Here is a 21,518-nt window from a genome sequence, read left to right as displayed (position 1 = left end):
AACAGGCAAAGAAGGAGAAGTAAGGGAGAAGTTCTTTGATGTGAGGGTAATGAGGCACAGGTTGCCCAGGGAAGTGGTAAATGCTCCATCCCTGGCAGTGTTCAAGGCCAGGCTGGACAGAGACTTAGATGACATGGCCTAGTGGAATGTGTCCCTGCCCACGGCAGAGGGATGGAAGTAGGTGATCTTAAGGTCCTTTCCAACCCAAACCATTCTATATTCTATGATTCTCTGAAAAGCTCCCTGTCCCCAAAGGATCCAGAGCACCCACTTGGGAAACCCCAACCACACACAACAGACTTCCATTGACAGATTCTGTTGGGAAATAGTTTCACAAGCAGGGTATGTAGCAAGATACCTTGCTACAGGGTGGGCATTTTGGCACCCTAACAGCATTGCCCTGCTCTTACCACCCCACAGTGCAAGTGGTGCAGTAAAGTGCCTGTGCCAGCCTCAGTAGGGGTAACCTCTCCTTTCTGTGTTTTTTGACCACCACTGCTGCTCTTGTCACCTACCTGTTACTCCTTCCTCTCCAGACTGGAAGTGAACAAGAGCTGTGGTGGGTATGGGACTCCACTACTGGGATTTGCTGTGAGGACTGGATGTGGCAGATGTGGGGCTGCAAGAACCATGGGATCCATCGCCTCTGCATCCCAGGAGAAGAGGGATGCAAGGGTTCTCCATGGGTGGAGGGAGAGGACCCCTTGTTCATCCCTTCGGTACACTCCATTCTTCCCTTCACCCTGTGCTGCTCTCAGGTCTCATCCTGCTCTCACTGGGGGTTTCCTTGTTTAAGGGATAAAGGGTGTCCGACCCCATGAGGATGTGATTGGAACTGGAGGCTGCTGCCCAAGCATCTGTTCCTGCCTGCCTGATTCCTGGACTCCATCCTGTGCCAGGGAAAGCAGCTCCTGTGGCTTCTGGCTTGGCTGTTCTCAAGATCCATCCCTGCCTTCAGGTTTTAGGGGTACAGGATGACTAGAGAGGTTGGGCTGCCTGTTGCCAGAGGGATTGTCCCTGCCATGTCTCTCTCCTTCCACAAAACACTTTGATTCGATAGTGGGTTTCTCAAGATAAAACCCACCCATGTCTTGGGTCATGAAGCAAACTGAGGCTTGGATTTCCTGTGTCCACACATGTGAACTAATAAATATATAGCTGGGAACAAGATTTGCCCCATTTCAGTGGTCCTGATTTAGGACTGAAATTCTGAATATCTCCTACATCCTATTTGGCATCTACTCTTGATGACTCTTCTGAGGGGGTTCAGTGTGTAAATCTCCACTATTGTTCCTTCTGGGCAGGCCAAGGAAAAGAGGACAAGACATTTTTCTAAGGAAGTGTTGGCTCTTTTCCCATGGGACATTCCAGGTCAGCTGCAGCAGGGTCAGTAAAGCAATATAGTTCTATTGAAGGGGAGAGAGAAGACAGTGGCTCTCATCGCAACAGCATTCAAGTTCTTTTGCTTTTCCTTGATGAGATCAAGCTTTCATTGAAGCCTTCAGAGCAGTGTAAATGCTATTCATACAATCATAGAATAATAGAACAGTTAGGGTTGGAAAGGACCTTAACATCATCCAGTTCCAAACCCCTGCCATGGGCAGGGACACCTCACACTAAACCATGTCACCCAAGGCTCTGTCCAGCCTGGCCTTGAACACTGCCAGGGATGGAGCATTCACTACCTCCCTGGGCAACCCATTCCAGTGCCTCACCACCCTAACAGTAAAGAATTTCTTCCTTATATCCAGTCTAAGCTTCCCCCGTCTAAGTTTCAACCCGTTACCCCTTGTCCTATCACTACAGTCCCTAATGAATAGTCCCTCCCCAGCATCCCTGTAGGCCCTCTTCAGATACTGGAAGGCTGCTATGAGGTCTCCACGCAGCCTTCTCTTCTCCAGGCTGAACAGCCCCAACTTTCTCAGCCTGTCTTCATACAGGAGGTGCTCCAGTCCCTGATCATCCTCGTGGCCTCCTCTGGACTTGTTCCAACAGTTCCATGTCCTTTTTGTGTTGAGGACACCAGAACTGCACACAATGCTCCAAGTGAGGTCTCACAAGAGCAGAGTAGAGGGGCAGGATCACCTCCTTTGACCTGCTGGTCACACTCCAGACTAGCTCATGTCCCATGCTAACTGATGTTTGTCTGTGCAGGAGTTGTCAGCTCCCTCTTTGGGAGAGAGACACAGCGAATTGAGAGGTGGATGCTCATGTCTGTTCAGATGTTGGGTGTTGCATCCACTGCACAGCCCAGCCCTCCTGTTTACAGCTCTGTTATCTCCACAGCCGCGGGCACTCCTCTCAGGTAGCTTGTCCATGCCAAATCCCTGTTGCATTATGGAATCTCAGAAATGCCCATTACTATTCAGTTCCTTAATGCCTGTTTGCTTAGGGATGATGTTTAATACTTAAACTACCCAGGAGAAAAAGTAAAAATAGGCCAGCATGGAAATTCCCTTAGGATTCAGGTTGGTTTAAAATAAGTTGAAGGAATAAATGTCCCAAAGAGGACAGCAGACTCTGTTGTCACTTACGGCAAGTATAGGCAAGCTCATTTTGCATTTGCAGAGGTGGATTTAGGGAGAGTCCAGATGAACTGGTAGTTAAAGTTTTTTGGCAGCCCTGAAATCATAAGAGGCAAAGAGTCTATTTTGGTCCAAAGATGCTTTTATAGTTTGGGAACCCAGTTCTTTGAGGGTGCAGGTTAGTAGGAATCCCCTTGCAGAGACCATATGAAGGCATGCAAGACTTGGGGGTACAGAATTCAACCAGGCTGCAGAAATCAGGGGAAAAGAATGGACTGCTTCAGGGAAATCTATGCCTCCTTTCAGATTTAAGCTCGTATACTTTCTGCCTTTGCATCTCCTTGGAAAAGAAGACATCTTCCTGGAAAATATCTACAGAATGTGTATGTTCTTATGGTTTCTACTCTCCATCCTGAGCTTGTCCATGTTTGGTTTATCCCTGGTTGCACTTGTGCCAACACAAGCAGCTCTTTTGCTTCCTGATGTAGTTATTGACAATGGTATGTTCAAAACGGACCTTGGCTTCCATGTATTACCTTGTTTGAGCACTTTTCACCCATACTGGAATGAAGGGACTCCATTCACCTGCTTGTCCTTCTGATATTTCTTTGCACCTCTTCCTCTTTCAGTTTGTCTTTCTTGACCATGGGTGATCTGAAGTCCATGTGGTATTGTAGTGACAGCCCCTGCTATAAATAGTGGAACAGTATTGAGACTTCCCTGCTCCTATTAAAAATACCTTACCCCATCAATGGAACAAAGACCTTTGCATTTTGCAGGTCTTCACCTCCTCAGAGACTGGGGGTGGGTTACACTGTGTGTATCTCTCTCAACATGGGCTTGCTGTTTTAGGGTTCCATTATAGCCAACAAAAAGACACTGCTAAAGTCATCACATGGAGTCAACAACTAAAATGACTTCTATGTTCTTTTTGTTCTTAAAGTGATCATTTCTCTGCCAAGGCACCTCTGTGGTGAGACTACCTGCATTTAGGTGGAGAACAGGCACACTTTCCATTTCTGGACACGTCCTCACCTGGCAGGGAAAGTTCTTGTCATTGCTCCTGACTCACACTTTGGGCTGGTGAAGTTTCACCCCATTTCTGTGTCTCTTGCCTTCAGGGTCTTTGAACTCTCCTGCTGTGGTGCGTAGCAGCAGCAGTGTCTCCAAGTCAGGACTGGCTCTGCAGCTCTCAGAAGAGCAACTGTCTACACAGAGCAGTTTATGGGACAAGCTCCTGCCCAAACTCTATTTCAGGAGAGCTGTTTTTTAATAGCTTTCCTTTCAGATGTGTTATTAAAAAGCTTTATTCTGGAGCAATTGGTTCTTTTCCAGTATACGGTTGTTATTCTGGTATGCAACTGCTTAAACTGGAAAATGGCTTCTCTACAGGAATGGCATGTGATGAACAATGTTTATTCCTGTAAACTGGGAGCAGCTTTTGGATGAGGAGGAAATCAGACATGACAAGGAACTGCCAGTGGGAATGGGCTGTGGGCCCATATTCCAGTGTAACACTGGGATGTGTCTCTGTGAAATACTTCTGAATGGTATGAGCTATAGACTCAGCTCAGGGTCACTCTTCCCTCCACTATGTCCTAACCAGTGGATTTCATGAAGAGCTGTTTTCAGGCATTATACGTATCATTCCCATTACTCCAAACACAGATGCTGTCAACAACCCTTTTCTGTGTAGACTACCATAGGTCCCTGAAGGAATTTCTCCATTTCTCTAACTCAAGGTGCAGGGCTAAGCACACCCAGACATGAAATGACATCTGGCTATGTAAATCTGGAGAACGAAGGCAGGATGTTGAAATCACTGCAGTCAACCCTCCAGCTAGAATGGTTTAGAAAGCGTCTAAACTTCCTACCCACTCACTTCCTACCCTGCCTTGCTAGGCAAGCTATAATTTTATATTTAATGAAATCCTCTGAATATGTCACTGTATTGCTCTGTTGAGTAGATCATGGGAAGGAGATGGTTATAGGTATCTTCCAAAGGGATATTGCACAAGGATGAATCCCATCATGCTTTGACCCAGTGACCTCTCTTGGCATAACGGCTTTTGCACCAGGTGACCCAGCCACCAAGTGCAATGAGTGACTCATTACAGACTGGTGTGATTCATGCTTTTCTCCTTATTGGATTGCACCATCCATCCTGGGATAGGTGAATCAGTTTGGCTTGGACAAGATATGGAACTGCTCTGTCCAGGTTTATCTATTTGGCTGCTTGGGAAGAAGTCTGGCAGCTTTGTTAAACTTGGTTTTTAATGGGAAAAGTTATGTTGCTGGATGCTCGTAAACTCCTCCTGCAGAAGCCAAGGAGTTTATGAGCCTGAGTTTATTTTGTTTCACAAGAGCTGTTAGGAATACAGCTGAAGGGGAGCAGCCAAGGATCAGTTCTTCCTTTAAGGTTTCACCTGTGTCTTTCCACTGGAGTGGAGTGACAAGGGAGGGAGCCAAGCGGCAAGGCTGAAACACAAACAGCAAACTTGGAACCTGGGTGTTAGTTTTGGAACTTGTCTAGAAACAACAGCCTGAGCACAGTGAGGTTCTTGTGGCACATTGCAAGGTTCTGCAGGAAAGGAAAGGAACAAAAAGGTGAAAAACGTTACAGACAAGTGCTCTGTTGGACCATAGTCAGAGGGTATGGGTTCAAATCCTGGTTTATTCTAGGTACTGCCGTATTTGTTGGCCTCAGAAGATACTGGAAGGAAAGGTAGAGATCTATGGAAGGAGCACAACAGACCAATGTCTCTTACTTCCCTACTGAGCTGACCTTCCCTTTTGAGTTTCTTCTGTATAACCATGAGTTTCCATAAGTTGAAGTACATTGCCCTGCTCAATGTCTTGCTTTTTTGGCACTGTATGGACTGAGAACTGTAGCTCACCCTGGGCACTTTTGACACCTGATGTCTGAATCATGTCATGGTTGACAACAGAATCCCCTTGCTTGAGCTTCAATAGCTTTGGCATGATCACCAGGAGGTGAGGGATGGGTTTTTGGGACAAGAGTTATGGAAATGTCCTTTCTTTGAGACTTTGTGCTGTGAAAGAGCATCTTTGAATGTCCATGCAACACTAAGGGCATGGACATCTTGCTGTGTCCACCCAGCACTAAGCTCTGAGGGTCACCTTGTTGATTGTCCTTGGTTTAATTTTCCTTGTTTGCTTCTACTGACCTGTGCACTTTTTCTAACCACCAGGATGGGTACCCCCTGTGCACCAGTTACTGCAGGACATGGGCTTGTTTGGAAACCTATTGTTGCTGACACACATCTTGAATTGTTTTATGGTTAGATCGTGTGTCCATGGAGTCCAGCTGCATGGTGTGACCAGGCAATCCCTGCCTCAGCACAGAGAAGCCCCAGCACTGGGGGCTTTCAGCCCTCACCCACACTTTGATCAGTTATTGCTTCTGAAGGAAATCTTCCACTTCTTCTAGTGTTTCATCACTGTCCCTTCCCCAAGCTTCTTCCTAGATAATAATACGGCTGTCTGTTGGGAAAGCAATTGCATAAGTCCCTATTGCTCATTTGAAGTCACTGGATCTTGGGCTGCAGTGATTCACCCTCACAATGCCCCAAGAAGGGAATCCGGTGTCACTCTCTCCAATTTACTGATGGAGAAGCTGAGGTGTGGAAAGGTGAAGGATTTGCTCAGGGTCAGGCAGTGAGTCAGTCGCAAAGCCGGTATCGGAGCACCCACCCCACCCTGGCTCCTTGGGTTTGTGTCTGTCTAGACTTCCCCAAGCACCAGCTTTGATGCTGGTGTTACCACCATCTTCTACCATCAGCCTGGGATCCGAGACATCTCCCCTCCCTTCACCAGTCAAGAGGTAATGTCTGTATCCTCAGCTCATAGCCAGAGGGGCTCGGATGCTGCAGACAGGAAAAATATACCTACCTGGAGAACATCACACCTCTCCATGCCTATTGCTCCTCACCTGTCTCTGTCTGGTCTCATGGCCCTTTCCTCACCAGGAGGGGAAGAACAGGATCCAAGAACTCAGTCTAAATAAGCCTGAATAAAACTACACCACATAACACAGCGTTTGTACACTGGTGGTTCAGCAAGTGGCAAAACAGTGCACAGACCTTAGCTGGGGAGAGGCCAAATGGGATAAAACCAGCACACAGCTTCACTTCTATCTGTGGGGTGAAAAGGATGGAGTAGACTATAAAGGAAAGGTGGGTGCAGGAGGAAGAGGAGGCTGTGGATCCTGCACTGTTTGGGTGATGCGCAGCAAGAGGCTGAGGGGAGAGGTATGGAAATAAGGTGAAAGATTGGTGTCCTGAGTGCTGGTTTGCACCAGCTACAGCAAGCACACATGGGGCTGATGGAGTGCTTGCTATGGGTCAGAAGACCCCAGTGATGATGGCTATAACAGTCTGGATTTGAGCATAAAGAAATGAGGAAATCTTCCTGTTCCTGTAATTATGTTTGGACCTGAGCGTTTCCCTGCGTTTGATTCCTCTCACATTATTGCTTTCTTAATGACATTCCTGACTCTGCTTCTTGGGCTGGCTGCAGTTTCTGTGTGAAATAAAGGTTCATTCACTGCTGCACTAAAATCCCTGCCTTTTAACAGGAAAGTTGATGGTTAAATAAGGGGAAGAAGAAAAGCCAGCTGTCTGTGGCTTTGCAGAGGAGGCAGGGGAACAAACCCAGGAAAGGGGTCTCCTTCAATGCTCCAATTCTGCTCTGTGTCAAGCCTTGGTGAGTCAAGGAGCCCAGGGAATTTTTACTGCTCACTTAACAGAAACCAGATGCCACCAGTGGCATGCATCCTGCTAACAGCCCTTACCCCAGATGGTACTGACTGGGACAGCTTTCGTTCAGGCCCTCCCATAGCATTGTCCCAGGGTGACATGGGATGTTACTGAGGATGAAAAGGCAGCAAAGGTTGGTTGCCTGTGTGCTCCTTGTCAAGGTCCTGTGATGGGGACTGGCTCTGCACTAGGGATCTCTCATGGCCATCATTCATGGGGACTGGGCTGCAAATGCTCTCTCAAAGCCCTGGGAGATGGGGATAATCTGCCAACACACAAGAGTTTGGATCCAGAGACAGATTTTCATAGAGGGAGATCTGGTCTGGCTTCTTGGTACCGGTTTCAACTGGGTAATTCCTGGAGTCAGGAGGTGCCTTGGTGTCAGCTGGTAGGACAAGTATGGGGTATCAAACCCTCCTGCCCCACTACTGCAACAGCCCCTGCAGGCTCTGAACCAGCACTGGAGTGCTCTTCACTTTGACATCCTGCAGCAGCTTAGGAGGTAAAGCACTCGAAAAGCAGGACACTGTGCTCACACAAGTGGGCTAACACACTGCTCAGGCTATGCATTTGGCTTTTATCTCTCCAGCTGAAGTGGAGAGGAGCAGATGTAGCCCCATTTATCAGGTGCCCCGTGATGAAAACAGCAGGGGTTTGAGCAGGACCTCTCTGCCACCTTTAACTTGTCCTTCCTTTGAAACTCTTGCACCTTTTGCTCACCTGTGCGAGCAACAAAGTGGAAAACCACCAGCTCATGTTGAAAAGGAGGGGGGGATAAAACGAAGTTGGGTTTGAAGAGAGGGTGGAGGGGGTGTGGTTACCCAGGAGGTGTGTCAGGCACCACTCAACTTACTTATAAGCAAAGGCAGATATACTGGGCAAGAAACCGTGCTGAGACTTCATCAGCTGCTGCCTTTCCTCTGACACTGCTTGACCTGCACCTCTGCTGCGATGGGGAGGCAAAAGGACATCCTTTCTACTATCGAGGAGCGTCTCAGGATCAGGAACAAGCTAGTGCGGCAAGCACTGGCTGAGTGCCTGGGGACCCTGGTCCTGGTGGTGAGTCTGTGCGATGCTCTCTGATACGGGGTGTGAGGGGAGGTTGTCCCGATGAAGGGGATATGCTGCTGCCTGTTGGGATGAGCCCAGCTCCAGTGAAACCTGTTGTGACAGAGCTACAGGAGAGATCCCTGCCTGTCAGGGAAGTTATCCATGGAAGTTGCTTTAGGGGCTGCTGGCAAAGGGTGGGCTCTGCGGAGCTTGTTGAGTGTTTGGGGCTTCTGTGTATCTGTGAAGTGCAGGGAGCTTAAAGCTTCTGTGTAAGCAGCAAGTGGTTTGTGAGTGAGTATGTAAAACTTCCTTTCCGTCTGCCCTGGAATAACTTCTTGGCAATGGAATACTGCAAGTGTTATCATCCGGGGAAGTGAAAACCTTTTCCTCACCTCGCTTTGTTTTTCTTGTGCATCCTATGGAGAAGAAGTAGCCAGAATTTAAACTGACTGTTTTTTGCTGCGGGTTCTTCAGGGTCTTATCAGCAGGGCTGCATGACACCACAGCAGCCTGTGCTGGCAGCTGATGGGGACCTTGTGCTCACCATGTATGTGACAGTGCCAAAGTTGCTAGTTTATGTGTTCTTAGGTGGTGAATGGTGGCAAAACTCTCCTGCCTGTTTTAGTGCTTGGCTTCCAAAAGGAGGGGATATAAGGGATAAAACAGGGTAGGTAAATGTATAAGTACCTTAGTCTGTAGATGTTTTGAGCTGCTCTGGCTTGCTTTGAAGTCAAAGGCAGACATGAACAGCTGGGACACCTGTGTGTGAGGGAGTGGTGGGGAGAATACTCACATAGTAAAACTGTGACAAGGATATCTGGCTTTGGGCATCCCTATCTAAAAACGCAGGACTGCCCAATGGGCCACAGGTTTTGTGCGTTGGTGTTGCAGCAGAAATGAGCTGGTGTACCCACAGTGAATATCTGCAGGCAAAAGCTCCTCTGAAGTGATGTAAATCCAGACCAATCCTACAGGTTTCAGTGCAATGAATGTGGTTTTATACCTTTGTAATGGATGATAGAAATGTCTGGGGAGAAATCTAATGGTTGGAGGAGCTGAAAGGTGATGAAGGCTTGATGAAGCTACATGTGTGCTTGGGGAAGAATGAAGAAAGGCTGACATATGCTTTCATTAATCAGATAATTGTTTTGGTGAGGAAGTGGGCTATTGACTCTTGTTGGGGAGAACAGGGGACTCTGAAGACCCTGTAAAATATCACCATTCTTAAGAGAGCTGCTTCACCCCATGCAATGGCTTTACTGTCAGAGTGACCCAGCTTTGCTGATATGCAAACAAGTCCTGTTGATTTTTCAGAGAAGGATTATTTGAAACTGAGGTAGATAGAAGATGAAAGTGGTTAAGAGGTAGAAAGTTGCTGTCTGTGAATCATTGATATTGCTGCAGTTAGTCTCAGGACTAAAGTAAGGTAGGACTTGTAAAGTGAAATAGTCTCCTGCTAGCCAAGTTCTGAGAAACAAGGGAACTCTTTAGCCATGTGTGTCTGAGCTTTCAGAAGAGCTCATGATCCAGAACTTCTTCTGACAGTATTAGTTTGCACAACAGAGACTACTTTTCCTGACAGCCTTGCTGCTCCAAGGCAGAGAGGAGCTGTGATGTGCTTTGAGCCTGAGGAATAGTTTGGTCTAAAACCATAAGGAGCTTCCAAAATGAGGGTGGTAAGGGGCACCCATCAGCCAGGCTGGCAAAAGTGAGCAGCACATGCCTTGTCCTCGGGGGCATCACACCTGATATGTTTTAAAGTGTGTGTACCAGCAGATTCCTTGTTCAGGAATTCCAGAGTGTTCCCGGGCAATGAGTATGTTGGATTTAGTGACACACTCAATTCTGTTTCACAGGTCTTGTAAAAGTCACCTAGGATCTCCTGCAGCAGTTTTGCAGTGGATGGAGGGCTGTGGGCACTCTGTCCATGTGGGAGAAAAGGGGGTGGGCTGGTGGGAGAAATGGGAATCCCAAACATGGTGAATGCTCCTGGGTTGTCAGTCAAAAACAGGGGATGGAGAGAGGGAAGTGGGTTCTAGGACAGCAAACCTGCAATATCTGAGGAAAGACCTGGGTCCAGGAAACCATCTTCCAAGGGAGATGGACTTGATGGATCACAAATACATCGAGAAGGGATTTAATGTTTGATATTGTTCACACTGAAATCAACTTCCTGAGCACCGAGGAAGCTGTTGGAAGTCTGCAGCTTACTTTAAATTTCACTGTGTAATGTAAAACTTGTCCCACCGTGGATATTGGCACAGCTTCAGCTTCTTCCCTCCTTCCTCTCACTTGCGTAACAACCGCAGCGCGCTCAAACTGTTGTACAGCAAAGCCATTTTGGACCCCTGCAAAGTCTCTTTCCCAGCAAGAATTAACCAAGGACTCTTCAATTTTCTAAGGGGGTTGTAAAGTTAGAGAACGTTAAGACAGAACAGTGCTCTTTTTCTAAGATAAGATAAGAATAATCCAATTGAGGCAGCCAAGCCCTGAGCAGTGTGAAGGCGAGGTGCTCTCTACTTGCAAGCTGCTTTGTCTCTGTACACCACCTTGCACAATGTGGTTTTAGTCTATGGGCAGTGTCCTTACTGTTGCTAAAATAGTAATGATGATTCTACTTTTCCTTTGATAATTAGGGTGACTATTTCCAGTGTTCGGAGCTCACATTCCAAGTGGCTGGAAGCACTGCTTGCTGGCAGTAAAGCAATGCAAATGCTGAAGGCATTTTCCAAGTCGCTTGCTGTTTGTGTTATTACTGTAGCAACTCACTAAAGCCAGATTCGCAGGTCTCTGTGCCTCCCTTAAAGGCTTGATCTGTTAGCCTTGCTCTGCTGTCTATAAATACCAAAGCTCTCTCTGTTCAGTTTTTGCATCTGCAGGACAAGTAATTGCTGTTTGTAATTGATTTCCAAGTCTGACTAACTGATTCACTGCTGTTGAGGCACAAAGAAAGAGCAAAACAATTCCTAATTGCTTTCCAATCAGGGCTGCCTTGACTTTGTAGCCAGGTGGGAGCTGTTTGGGGTATGAGTGTGCTGCAGACCACAGAAACCAGAATGGCAAAGTGGTTGGGATGATCAAGGCAAAGGGAGCCTCATTTAACTGTCGGCAATGTAGAGCTTGACATTGCTGCTCATCCCGCAGCCATCCAGGGAGGTACAGCAGTTCCCACAGCCACTGTTCAGTTTGTGCAGACTTTCCTGCTTGTGGCATTCAGAGAATGTGATTTTTACTGTATTTTTAATTGTTAAAATGTATTTTCTCTGCTGATGCTTTTTGAGGCTTTAAAAAGGGCTGGAAAGCTTTGCTGTCAGCATGTTGGGCACTGCTGATTCTCCCCTGCAAAGGATCTGTAGTGCAGTTTTGTAAGCATGAGATACTATGTGCGGCACAACTTTCCTTAGGCACTCTTATCTCTTGAGTCCTGCAGCCCTGCCTGGCTCTGGGACAGCGTGTGGTGCAGAAAGAGCCGTAACGTGGCAGACCATCTGCCACTGCCTTTCCCCATAAGACTGCTTCTGTCCAAGCTGGCTTCAGCCATACTGGGCAGGAACATGGCCTGTGGAGGTCTAATGATTTTCCTTGCTTTGCAAATTGTAAGTGATGACCACTCTGGTTGTTGGAGAGGTGCTTTGGGGAAAGGCAAAAATGACTGTGCTCCTTGTGGCTGGTCATCCCAGTCACACGGGCCATGGAGCAGAGGAAGATCCCTGCATGCTGCTTGAGCAGAAACATTAATGGCAATGGAAGTGTCTTCAGACCTACCCAGAACTGGGTTCTGCTCCTATGGGAGGGCAGCAAGAGGCCATAGGGAGACTTACAGTGTTTTTAACCCCCTCTTGCTTTGGGTTGCAGAGAAGGACTTGGGAGGTTGTTCTGAAGTCAATGTGAAGTGATAACTCTCTGTTCCTTCCCTCTCAGCCTCCCCTTGAACAGACTGTAGGTAGTCCTACACACATCACCCCGATGTGAAGAGCAGTGCTCCCTTGTGTGTCTGATGCTTAAAGTCTTCCATCAATATCTTGGGGTCTCTCCCTTCAAGGGTCAGCAACCTTGAGAGTAGACTCAGGGTTTGACTGCCCTTCTGGCATCTTCCCCACTAACTAGAGGGCAACAAGTGCCTTTCCCATCCTGATTAGGGTAGATTTACAGCAGGCTTCTTGCCTAATCTCCTCTTTATTTGCTGGCTGAAGAGGAAAGATGTAATTCAGGTAATAACACTCCTCCTGGGCTATGCCAACAAAACTTTCCCAGCTTGATTCATAGATCAGTTTGTTTGAAGTCTGAGACCAAATGCACCCAGGCCTTTTGTGTTGCACCTGAAGGTGTGAAAAAGCATTGGCAAAGAAAAGAGAATGCAATGAAGAGAAGAAACCTGGCTGAGCACTGTATTCCTCTTGAGGTGCTTTCTGCAAGGTCTGCCTATATGCTCAGATGGCCTTTCTCCTTCATTAGCCTTTTGATTTCTTTGTCCTCCGAGGTCTTTTCCTACCAGCCCTGACTGGCTCTGGGTCTTTCTCATGTCCAGTCTTTGATTCAGGGTGTTTTCACCTTGGTGACAAGGCAGAATGGCCATTCCATGCCCTGGACAAAGCAAGTTTAAAGCTCCCCATAGTATGAAGTTTCACCTAGTGACCTGCTACCTCTTCCTGGTTCTCTGCTTCTGGCTGTCCCCTCCCTTGTACTGGGGGGTACGGCTCCCCTCTGGTGTTTGTCAGCCCCTTCAACCAGTTCAGCTCATGGATCCTGCAGGACATGGATTTCCTTGTTTTTTGCAGTACAAGGAGTAGGATCAGCTCACGAGGCGTGAGAAGCTTTCCTGTTGGTAGAGAAGGCGTTAGATGTGCTAGAGCCAGTAAGATGAAATTAGGGAGCAGGCTTCCATTAACCTGGTTAATGGATGCATTGACCTCAATCCCTATGAGAGTGGTTTTAATACATCAGAGTGTTTTGTTGTAGTCATTTTCTTAGTGCTTTTGAGCTTGGGTAGTGTATCACAGGAGTATAACAGGTGACTGCCATGAGAGGTGCTAACCTGGGTTTCTGTTGGGGATGTTCTTCCAGTAATGTGTTTGGTCTTTTATTTCATTTCTTTATAGCAGTGTTGGAGGCAGACTACTAAAATCAAGATAATGAGAAAATGGAGCAAATGAGTCATTTTCCCTTGGGTGTGCACCACTGTCCCTGTCCATAGTGGTATAATATTGCCTAGGACTTTTCCATCCATTGCATGCACTTAAAAACCACTGGGATGAACACTGAAGTGCTTTTATATGGCCTTCCTTGATTTTGTACTCAAGCAACTCCTAAACACTTCTCTGCAAGCACTGATGAAGGCAGACTTAAGAAAAGGATGCTGAGGGTCTCCTGTCCCTCTCTGCTGAGAGAAAAGGAACTGAAAAGAAAACTAACAAATAACAGAAGTGGAAATAATGTGGTTAAAAATTGGAATAACCACTACCACAAAAAACCCTCTGTAATGCCAAGCCACTTGCCGTAAAAGCAGGGGTGAGCATGATTTGAAATGGTTCTTAAAGGTCAAATACCATGGGTGGATGTCATACATTGGAATATATGTTCATGCTGAGTGGACGTCACTGGTGCAAGATGGAATTGCAGGCATACATGTCAAGGTTCAAACCTGTTCCTGAATATCGCTTACACTTTTTATCTGCTGAGGGTCAAGTTTTCTGCTGTTACACTGAATTAAGCCAAATAGTGCTCAGGGCTCATCTGATAAATAATTGTAATGCTCCTGTGGAGCAGCTCCAGGGTGTTTTTGCACGGCCCATAGACTCCCTTCTGCAGAAAAGCTGGAGAGCTATTGCCGGGTGCAGAATGGGGCAGAGGAGGATGAGGAATAACTTCTTGAGAAATGGCAGAGCTGGCATTCCTCCAGGTTAAGGGAAGACCTTTGTGGGTGAACAGGGAAGTGGAGGGGGGGAAAAAAGCTTTACTCTGTGGTTTCTGCAACCAAAGGTATGTAGCTAACGAGCCAACCACCATCCGCTTGCAGAACTGCCAGTTCTTTCAGAGTGAATAACATAAATACCTTCATCACTAGGAAGAACCTGGGGTCAGCCCTGTTGAACTGTGATGTCCACTGCAGCTTTCCGTGGACCCACACCCCTCCATGGTCAGGCTGGTGTGCTGTGTGGCCTTAAGGAGGCAAAAGCCATGGCCAAGTACTCTCTCCAAAGCGTGCTGGGGTCCATCTGTAGTAAGAGAAGGAATGGATGTCATTGTCCAGTATTTGTTTGCTCAGTTGGAGCTATTATGCTGCCTTTGGTGGTTGGGTATAACTGGGAATGATGGCTCTACTTGCTGCACAAGACCCATCTTTTCTGCCTTTGGGGTGTCTTCTCTGCCATGGTTTCCCAGCTGGGCAGTTGAGGGTTAGGACTCTAAAGGGCCTGTTTTGACTGCACCCTTTATAAAGCAGTGTTGGCCATTCTTCTCATTAACAAGTTCTACAGGTTTCTTTGTCCTTTCCATGTCAGGACCTGTGCTGGGGACCTGTGTACAGTGTCCACCTTGTGAGTCAACCTGCAGCCTACCTGGCTGCTCCTTTCCCTGTAGGTTGTGTGCAGTGTTTGCTTTGTTAGTAATTCATCTGTTGTCAAGGGAATGGGAGGGGAATAGTTAGGTGTGCTTTGGCTTTGCCCCCAATTTGGGTTGTGTGTTGCTCAATGGTTATGCTCAGTATTGGCAGGAGAGGTGAAGACAGCTACCCCTGCTGCCTTCGTGCTTATTTGGTGGCTTGTCCCCTAAGAACAGATACTGCCTCTGTGGCAACAGAGTAATTCTGGAATGATGGAGTTCACAGGAGCAGAAAATCTTGTGGGTGTATAGGTATATTTATGCAGTTAGAAGATTTAAGTTAATCCTTGACCCCTAGTTTTGAGGATCTCTGGAAAAAGCTGTAATTCCTGTTCTAGTTTAAGGATGCTCTCAGTACCTGCTTATGTGATAATCCCTAGTGAACACCAAGAATCAGCTCAGGTGGAGTCACTGGAAGACACAAGCATACAGATTTTAGGATTAAGGCTCCTTAAATTACAAGATGGGTTTTGGTAAGACTTGACAAAGCAGAAGGCCTCCAGCTGGGTGAGTGAACTGAGCTGCCAGGGAAAACTGGTTTGGGTTCTTAAGATTCTAGTTTGGATTGAAGCATAGGAGGATAGTGTTTGGATGTGGTTGGAAAGAGAAGGTTCACCTGTTTGGAGCAAATGCCTTTCAGCGTGAGCCCATGCCTCCATTAGCTACTACAACACCCTTTATCACCCAAAAGAAACAGCTTTTGCTCCCCAGGATGCTTGGTACACACCTGCTCTTGGACAGAAGGCCAAGCCTCTGATTGTGCTGGTGGTGGTCTCTCTGGAAAATGGACTTTCTTGATGGTGTCTGTGCCATGTTGGTACTGCTGAGACAGGACAGCTGTGTTGCCCTGGTCATCTGTTACATGGCTTTGCCATAGGAAGGCTATGGGTGGTGTGGAATGTGCTCATGGGGATGCTGTAGGCTGTACTCAGAGTGGCCACAGCAGAGTGCACCTTGGGGCTGGGACAAATGGGAGCACCTGAGCTCTAGCAGGCAGCTCCAGTCCCTCACTGTCAACCAGTGCCACCTGAAAGAAGGCTGCATGAATATCAGGCTGAATATGTCCTTCTATCATGTCTATATTTCCAGGCAGTAGCAAAATTATCCTTTGACAATCTATGTGTCACACAACTGTTAGCCTATTTTAACAATAATGTACCCAGACCCCTCATCTGAACAGTTGCACTTGGTTCAGGATGCTCTTTGGCTCATTCTTCTCACCTACCATCTTAAAATCAGATGGTTGGACGGTCTTGCTTTTGGCTTTTGCCCTGGTTTTGATTCCCCTTGACAGGAATAGGCTTGTCCTGTGTCCTTTCTCCTTCCCTGCTGTCCCTAGAAGTACCACCTAGATACTCTGACCAAAGATTGAAGCTTTGAAGGCTTTGAGTCATGCGTGGGCTGTGATGGTGCTTGCAGCTCTAAGTGGAGCTGTTGCAGGCATTGGTCAGCAACTTGTCCTGATGTGAAATGGAGAAGGTAATTTCAACCCCTTTTTCTCTCCTAGCTGTTTGGCTGTGGCTCCGTGGCACAGACGTTCCTCAGCAGAGGGTCCCATGGAGGCTTCCTGACTGTCAACCTGGCCTTTGGCTTTGCTGTAACGCTTGGCATCCTGATCGCAGGGCAGGTATCAGGTACGTTGTGTTCCATGTGGGCTGGATTTCACTTGTGGCAGTTGTAGTGTAGACCTAGATGACTGTACCTTTCCTATTTGGCACTGGTACGGAAAACAGTGTCCCTTGGCTCGTCTCTGGGACCGAAATTCCGGCTGTAAAAGTACACTAATCACCAACCTCTCTGCAGGTGGACACCTGAACCCAGCTGTCACCTTTGCCATGTGCTTCTTGGCCCGGGAGCCCTGGATCAAGCTACCCATTTATGCCTTAGCTCAAACCCTGGGGGCTTTCCTTGGAGCTGGCATAGTCTTTGGGCTCTACCATGGTAAGTGAAGAAACCTTGTGTGTTTACTGGGGTGAGACTATTGCTCTTCATGACTCACTGCAAAAGGGCTTATATGCAGAGCAGAGAGAGGCATTTTGCTGCAGAGCAGAGATTGGACAAACCTCCTTACCATGTTTGGGGGGGGTGAGAGATGGGCTGGGGTGTGTTGTTCCTATTCTCTTGATGTTGGGTTCAAGCCTTTTCCAATCTGGAGGCCAACCAGCACTGTCATTGTGCAAGTGTTTGTCCTTGAGTAGCAATCAATGGGCCTTTGGATGGCCCTTTTTGTATCTAGTGTATGCACTAGAATAGATCCTTCAGAAAAGCCAATGAAACATTAATAGTGATGGAGATTTCATATCTGTGCACCTTGGAAAGCATAGTAGAAATCTATTTCTTTATGCATCTGTTCCTCCTGACTGATGTTCCTGGGAAAACTGCCACCCCAGCAACAGCACCAACTGGTTTTCACCTTGGAAACCTAGGTTAGTTAGCTATCTTCCATGCAGTGGTAGGAAAGGGGCTGACTGCTTTACAAGACAACCCCACGGGGTGAAACTAATTGTGTATTGGTTTAAAAGAAGCTTCATAAATAGCCCCAAATCCTATTTGCTGCAGATCGTATTTACATCAATACCTCATGTTTTGGTACTAAGACTCATACTACAGGCATTTTGAGTAATTGGAGTCATTTTAGTATTTACTTTTTGGCTCTAACTCTTTGGTGTATGACAAGAAAGATTAGTATTAGGGACTTGGGCCATCTGCACCTGAGCCTGGTTGGTAAAATGCTGTGGTGGATCACACCCTAAATATTCCAAATGAGTGTTTGCTCTACAGCAAATGATTTTGCAACACAGAATACTTGGGGAATTCTATCTCAATATTCATGTCTCTGTGGAGCCTACATTGTAGTATCTTCCAAGCAGGGTCCTCTCTCTGAGGCATGTTGGAATATGACTGACCTGTCTTTCTTCCCATCCCTCTCAGATGCCATCTGGGATTTTGACAAGGCTGAACTCAGTGTAGGAGTGAATGGCACGGCTGGAATCTTTGCTACCTACCCATCTCCGCATCTGAACCTTGTGAATGGATTCTTTGACCAGGTAAGAGGGAGCTTGGAGGATGCAGGTACATTGGAAGAGAGATCTTTTGGGTTGGCTATGGGCCTCTCCTTTACTTGGAGAATGAATTGCAATTTAAAGAGAAGATATCCAGAAAGGTTTTTAGAGCAGACACATGTATCTCACTAGCTCATAGGAACAGCAAAGCCAGAAAGGACCCTTGCAGCCAGAAGGCTTGTGTTAAGGAGATTAAGTGGTATAACGCTGCCCAGGATACCAGTGAAAAGGATATCACTTGCTTGCAGGCTCCAAAGAGACATAGTATGAGAAAGAATGGTTCTTTTTCCCTCCCACTGTACTGTTGTGGCTGTTGCACAGGCCAGAGGTCAGCTGGGTGTGGAGTGATGCTTGATGCTGGAGATGACTGTCTCCTCCTTAAAGTTGCCATCCATCATAAAGAGACAGCAGCCTCTCAGCCATGATGGGTTGAAAGCAGGTTCAAGAAGAGGGTGGTCAAATAGTTGTTCGTAGCTCTTCAGTGAGTAAGGAAAAAGGTGTGGGCTTGATTGAGCCTGTGGGCTGCCAGGAGAGCACGTTTCACTCTCCCATTCCCATAGGTGCTCAATTTACTATGGTCTGATAATGCCATGAAATGACTTAGTGAAGATATTCCAGTTTAGAGAGTAAGTCCTAAATGAATGGACTTCAGAGCAGTTAAATAACTTGATTAAAATACTAATATGGATTGAATTCTTTTTCTTTCCTGCTCTCCTCAGTTCATTGGCACTGCTGCCCTGATTGTTTGTGTCTTGGCTATTGTCGACCCCTACAACAACCCTGTTCCCACTGGGCTGGAGGCTTTCACAGTTGGCTTTGTTGTCCTCGTTATTGGAACCTCCATGGGCTTCAACTCTGGCTATGCTGTCAACCCTGCCAGGGACTTTGGGCCTCGTCTCTTCACATCCATTGCTGGCTGGGGCACGAAAGTGTTTTGGTAAGTGCTTGCCAGTAAAATCCTTGTGCAGTAAGGGGTCCAAATAGGTGGGAGCTATGGCAAAATAAAGGGTTTCAGCACTCATAAGGTATCTTTGGCTCATATAAATCCTCAAAAAAGGCAATTGCTCCACTCCAACTACTTAAGAAATTACAGAAGTTGGACAGTTTCCAGTGGTGAACGTAAATGACCCAACTTTGTTATCAAGAAATCTAGAAGCATCCATGAGCAGTTCAGGCACACCTTGAACATAAGCCTATCATCATTCTTCTGGTACCAGAAAATGGAGCTCACTTCTTATACTTGAATTTTATTGTTGCTGGAGACAGTTGAGAGCAAAACAGGGTGTCATTAAAGGCTGGTTTTCCTGCAAGTGGTGGGAGGGAAACGAATGTGCATAGTTCAGGCACTGCAAATGCTTCTCTTTCTTGTTGGAGAGAGAGTATTAAAAGTCCTGGAAGTAGCTGTTTTGAATAGCTTGTCACCTTGAGAAGCAGAGGGGATAATATCTGCCTTGGAAATTGACACGGACATGCGGATAGTATTGTCTTTTGCAAGTCAATGATGATGTTTAGAGATGACCAGATCTTTCACTGTTCCAGACCCAAACATGAATATCCTAAGGCTTAGGCTCTTACCTTATTCCCTTTTTTCTTGTTTTCCAGGACTGGACATCAGTGGTGGTGGGTCCCAATTGTTGCTCCTTTCCTTGGGGCTATTGCAGGAGTGACTGTCTACCAGCTGATGATTGGATGCCATGATGAGCCTTCTCCACCTGCCTGTGAGCAGGAAACAGTCAAGCTGTCTAACGTAAAGCACAAGGAAAGGGTCTGAGGAAGCTGCCATCCAGATCTGGCAGACATTTGTTACTCAGGACTGCAGCTGGCAAAGAGGAAGGAGTTAAGAAGAGCTTCAAGAACAACAGGAAGACCTATTTTTCCTGTCTTGAGATATTTTAGCCTTTTTTGTGTATATCCCCAGTGCATTTTCTTTAGGCATTTTCCTGTGAGCATTTCCCCAAATGCAGTATCAAGTAATCTTTCCCTAGTAGAAGGGAGTGGAGGACTGTAGGAGTCAGACAAGTGGGCATTACTGCCCAGCACCTGCAACATGGGCCAGATATTCAGGAATCAGGAGCTCTTTTGGTCTGTGTTGCTGGCCTTGCCTGTGAACCTGGCAAACTGCTTTTCCCTGTAGAGTGGGGACCATGTAAAACTTAAATTGTTCTGCTAGCATGGAATGGAAACTCCTACATCCTTGAAAAGAATTTGCCCATGAATCTATTGTGGATCAAATTCATGCTTGGTGTTGCTCTAAATTCAATAACTTGGCACCAAGAATGAACTTGTCTGAAGGATTTCTATTGGCCAAACTGTCAGTATCTCCCATGAATTCCTAGAACATCGTATCAATCAGCTGATCTATAGTGTTAGAGCAGAGAGTGAGAATGCTCTGGATTTTAATTTCATATTAAGAGAAAGTGTTTACAAACCACTGCGCCCTGGTGTTCTAATTGGAATTGTTAACATTGGCAACTCCTAGAAGATAACATTTGGATATCTGAAATCATTGTTCTAGCCAGAGGTTAACCTGGAAAGAAAGCTTGGCACCCTGTAGCAGACTTTCTAATTAACCAGCTTTGTATATAAACTGCAAGCAGCTAATAGCCAAGTTCCACTGGAAACATGGTGTTGCTACAGTGGTGTGTGTTCATGTGAATTTTACAATAGTGGTTTTTTTTTTGTTTGGGTTTTTTTTAGTAGATTTATATAAATATACTCCTTAAAGCTGTTACTAAATACCAGGGTTGGGATGAGCTCATTTAAAGATGCATGGGAACTGCCTAGTCTCTGACAGCTTTGAGATACTGTTGATTTTCTTGGGGTGGCCTTAGATTGTGGCATTATGTTGCTGAAGTGCCTCTTTTTCTACCTATGGGACTTATTGGGGTATCCCTGGTACTCATGGCTGAGAGACTGAAGTCAGGCACCTCCTGTACTAGCAGTGCTGGCATCTTAGGGGATTTCTGGCTCTCCCAATACCATATTACTACGGAGTATTTGAAACAAACAGCATCGGTTGTGAAAGAATTTATAAGTCCCATGCATTAAAGAAACTCTTTCAAAGCCTGTTTCTTTAATGTGTGAATTCCTTGTAACTTTGTGCACATTTCCGGTCGCTAAAATGATGTATTCTTTTTTTTTTTGCCTTTTTAAAAAATAAAATATCGATACTCGCACTGCAAAACTTTAGTGTTGGTTGTATTATTAAGCAGCTGTCAGTAAACTTCACCCTTTCCCTCTTCAGCCCATAGGAGGAAAATCGAATTAACCCTTTTAAGCAATACATATACATGTGGCTGCCCCATTCCTGGCAGTGTTCAAGGCCAGGTTGGATGGGAGTTGAAGCAACCTGGATTAGTGGAAGGGGGTTGAACCAGATGATCTTAAAGGTCCCTTCCAATCCAAACCATTGTGTCATTCTATGTTCCATTTGTATTTTATTCCTTTCCCTTTTGGACTTGTCTTTAGGGGCAGGTGGGAGGATGTGGGGTGGCTGTGCTCAG

At 46.4% G+C, this 21,518-nt stretch overlaps 1 protein-coding gene across 1 annotated transcript; it reads left to right on the top strand.

Moving 5' to 3' along the window:
• The first annotated feature begins 8,176 nt into the window (after positions 1–8,176).
• On the top strand, positions 8,177–21,199 carry LOC101871826 (aquaporin-3). Its single transcript, XM_005143155.3, has 6 exons — positions 8,177–8,362; positions 16,461–16,587; positions 16,757–16,894; positions 17,885–18,000; positions 18,735–18,952; positions 19,618–21,199. The coding sequence occupies exons 1-6, from the start codon at positions 8,255–8,257 to the stop codon at positions 19,784–19,786; spliced, it is 876 nt and encodes a 291-aa protein (XP_005143212.1). The 5' UTR covers positions 8,177–8,254; the 3' UTR covers positions 19,787–21,199.
• The last annotated feature ends 319 nt before the right edge of the window (positions 21,200–21,518 follow it).

Source organism: Melopsittacus undulatus, chromosome Z, assembly GCF_012275295.1.
Source record: "Melopsittacus undulatus isolate bMelUnd1 chromosome Z, bMelUnd1.mat.Z, whole genome shotgun sequence".
NCBI lineage: Eukaryota > Metazoa > Chordata > Aves > Psittaciformes > Psittaculidae > Melopsittacus > Melopsittacus undulatus.
This window is presented reverse-complemented; position numbering and strand designations above follow the sequence as displayed.

What these genes read in the sequence shown, in the direction of transcription:
- LOC101871826 (XM_005143155.3), top strand. Translation starts at nt 8,255, where the DNA reads ATGGGGAGGCAAAAGGACATCCTTTCTACTATCGAGGAGCGTCTCAGG. An exon ending in GATCGCAGGGCAGGTATCAG is followed by an intron (nt 16,588 to 16,756) that starts GTACGTTGTGTT and finishes ACCTCTCTGCAG; the next exon opens with GTGGACACCTGAACCCAGCT. An exon ending in AGTCTTTGGGCTCTACCATG is followed by an intron (nt 16,895 to 17,884) that starts GTAAGTGAAGAA and finishes CATCCCTCTCAG; the next exon opens with ATGCCATCTGGGATTTTGAC.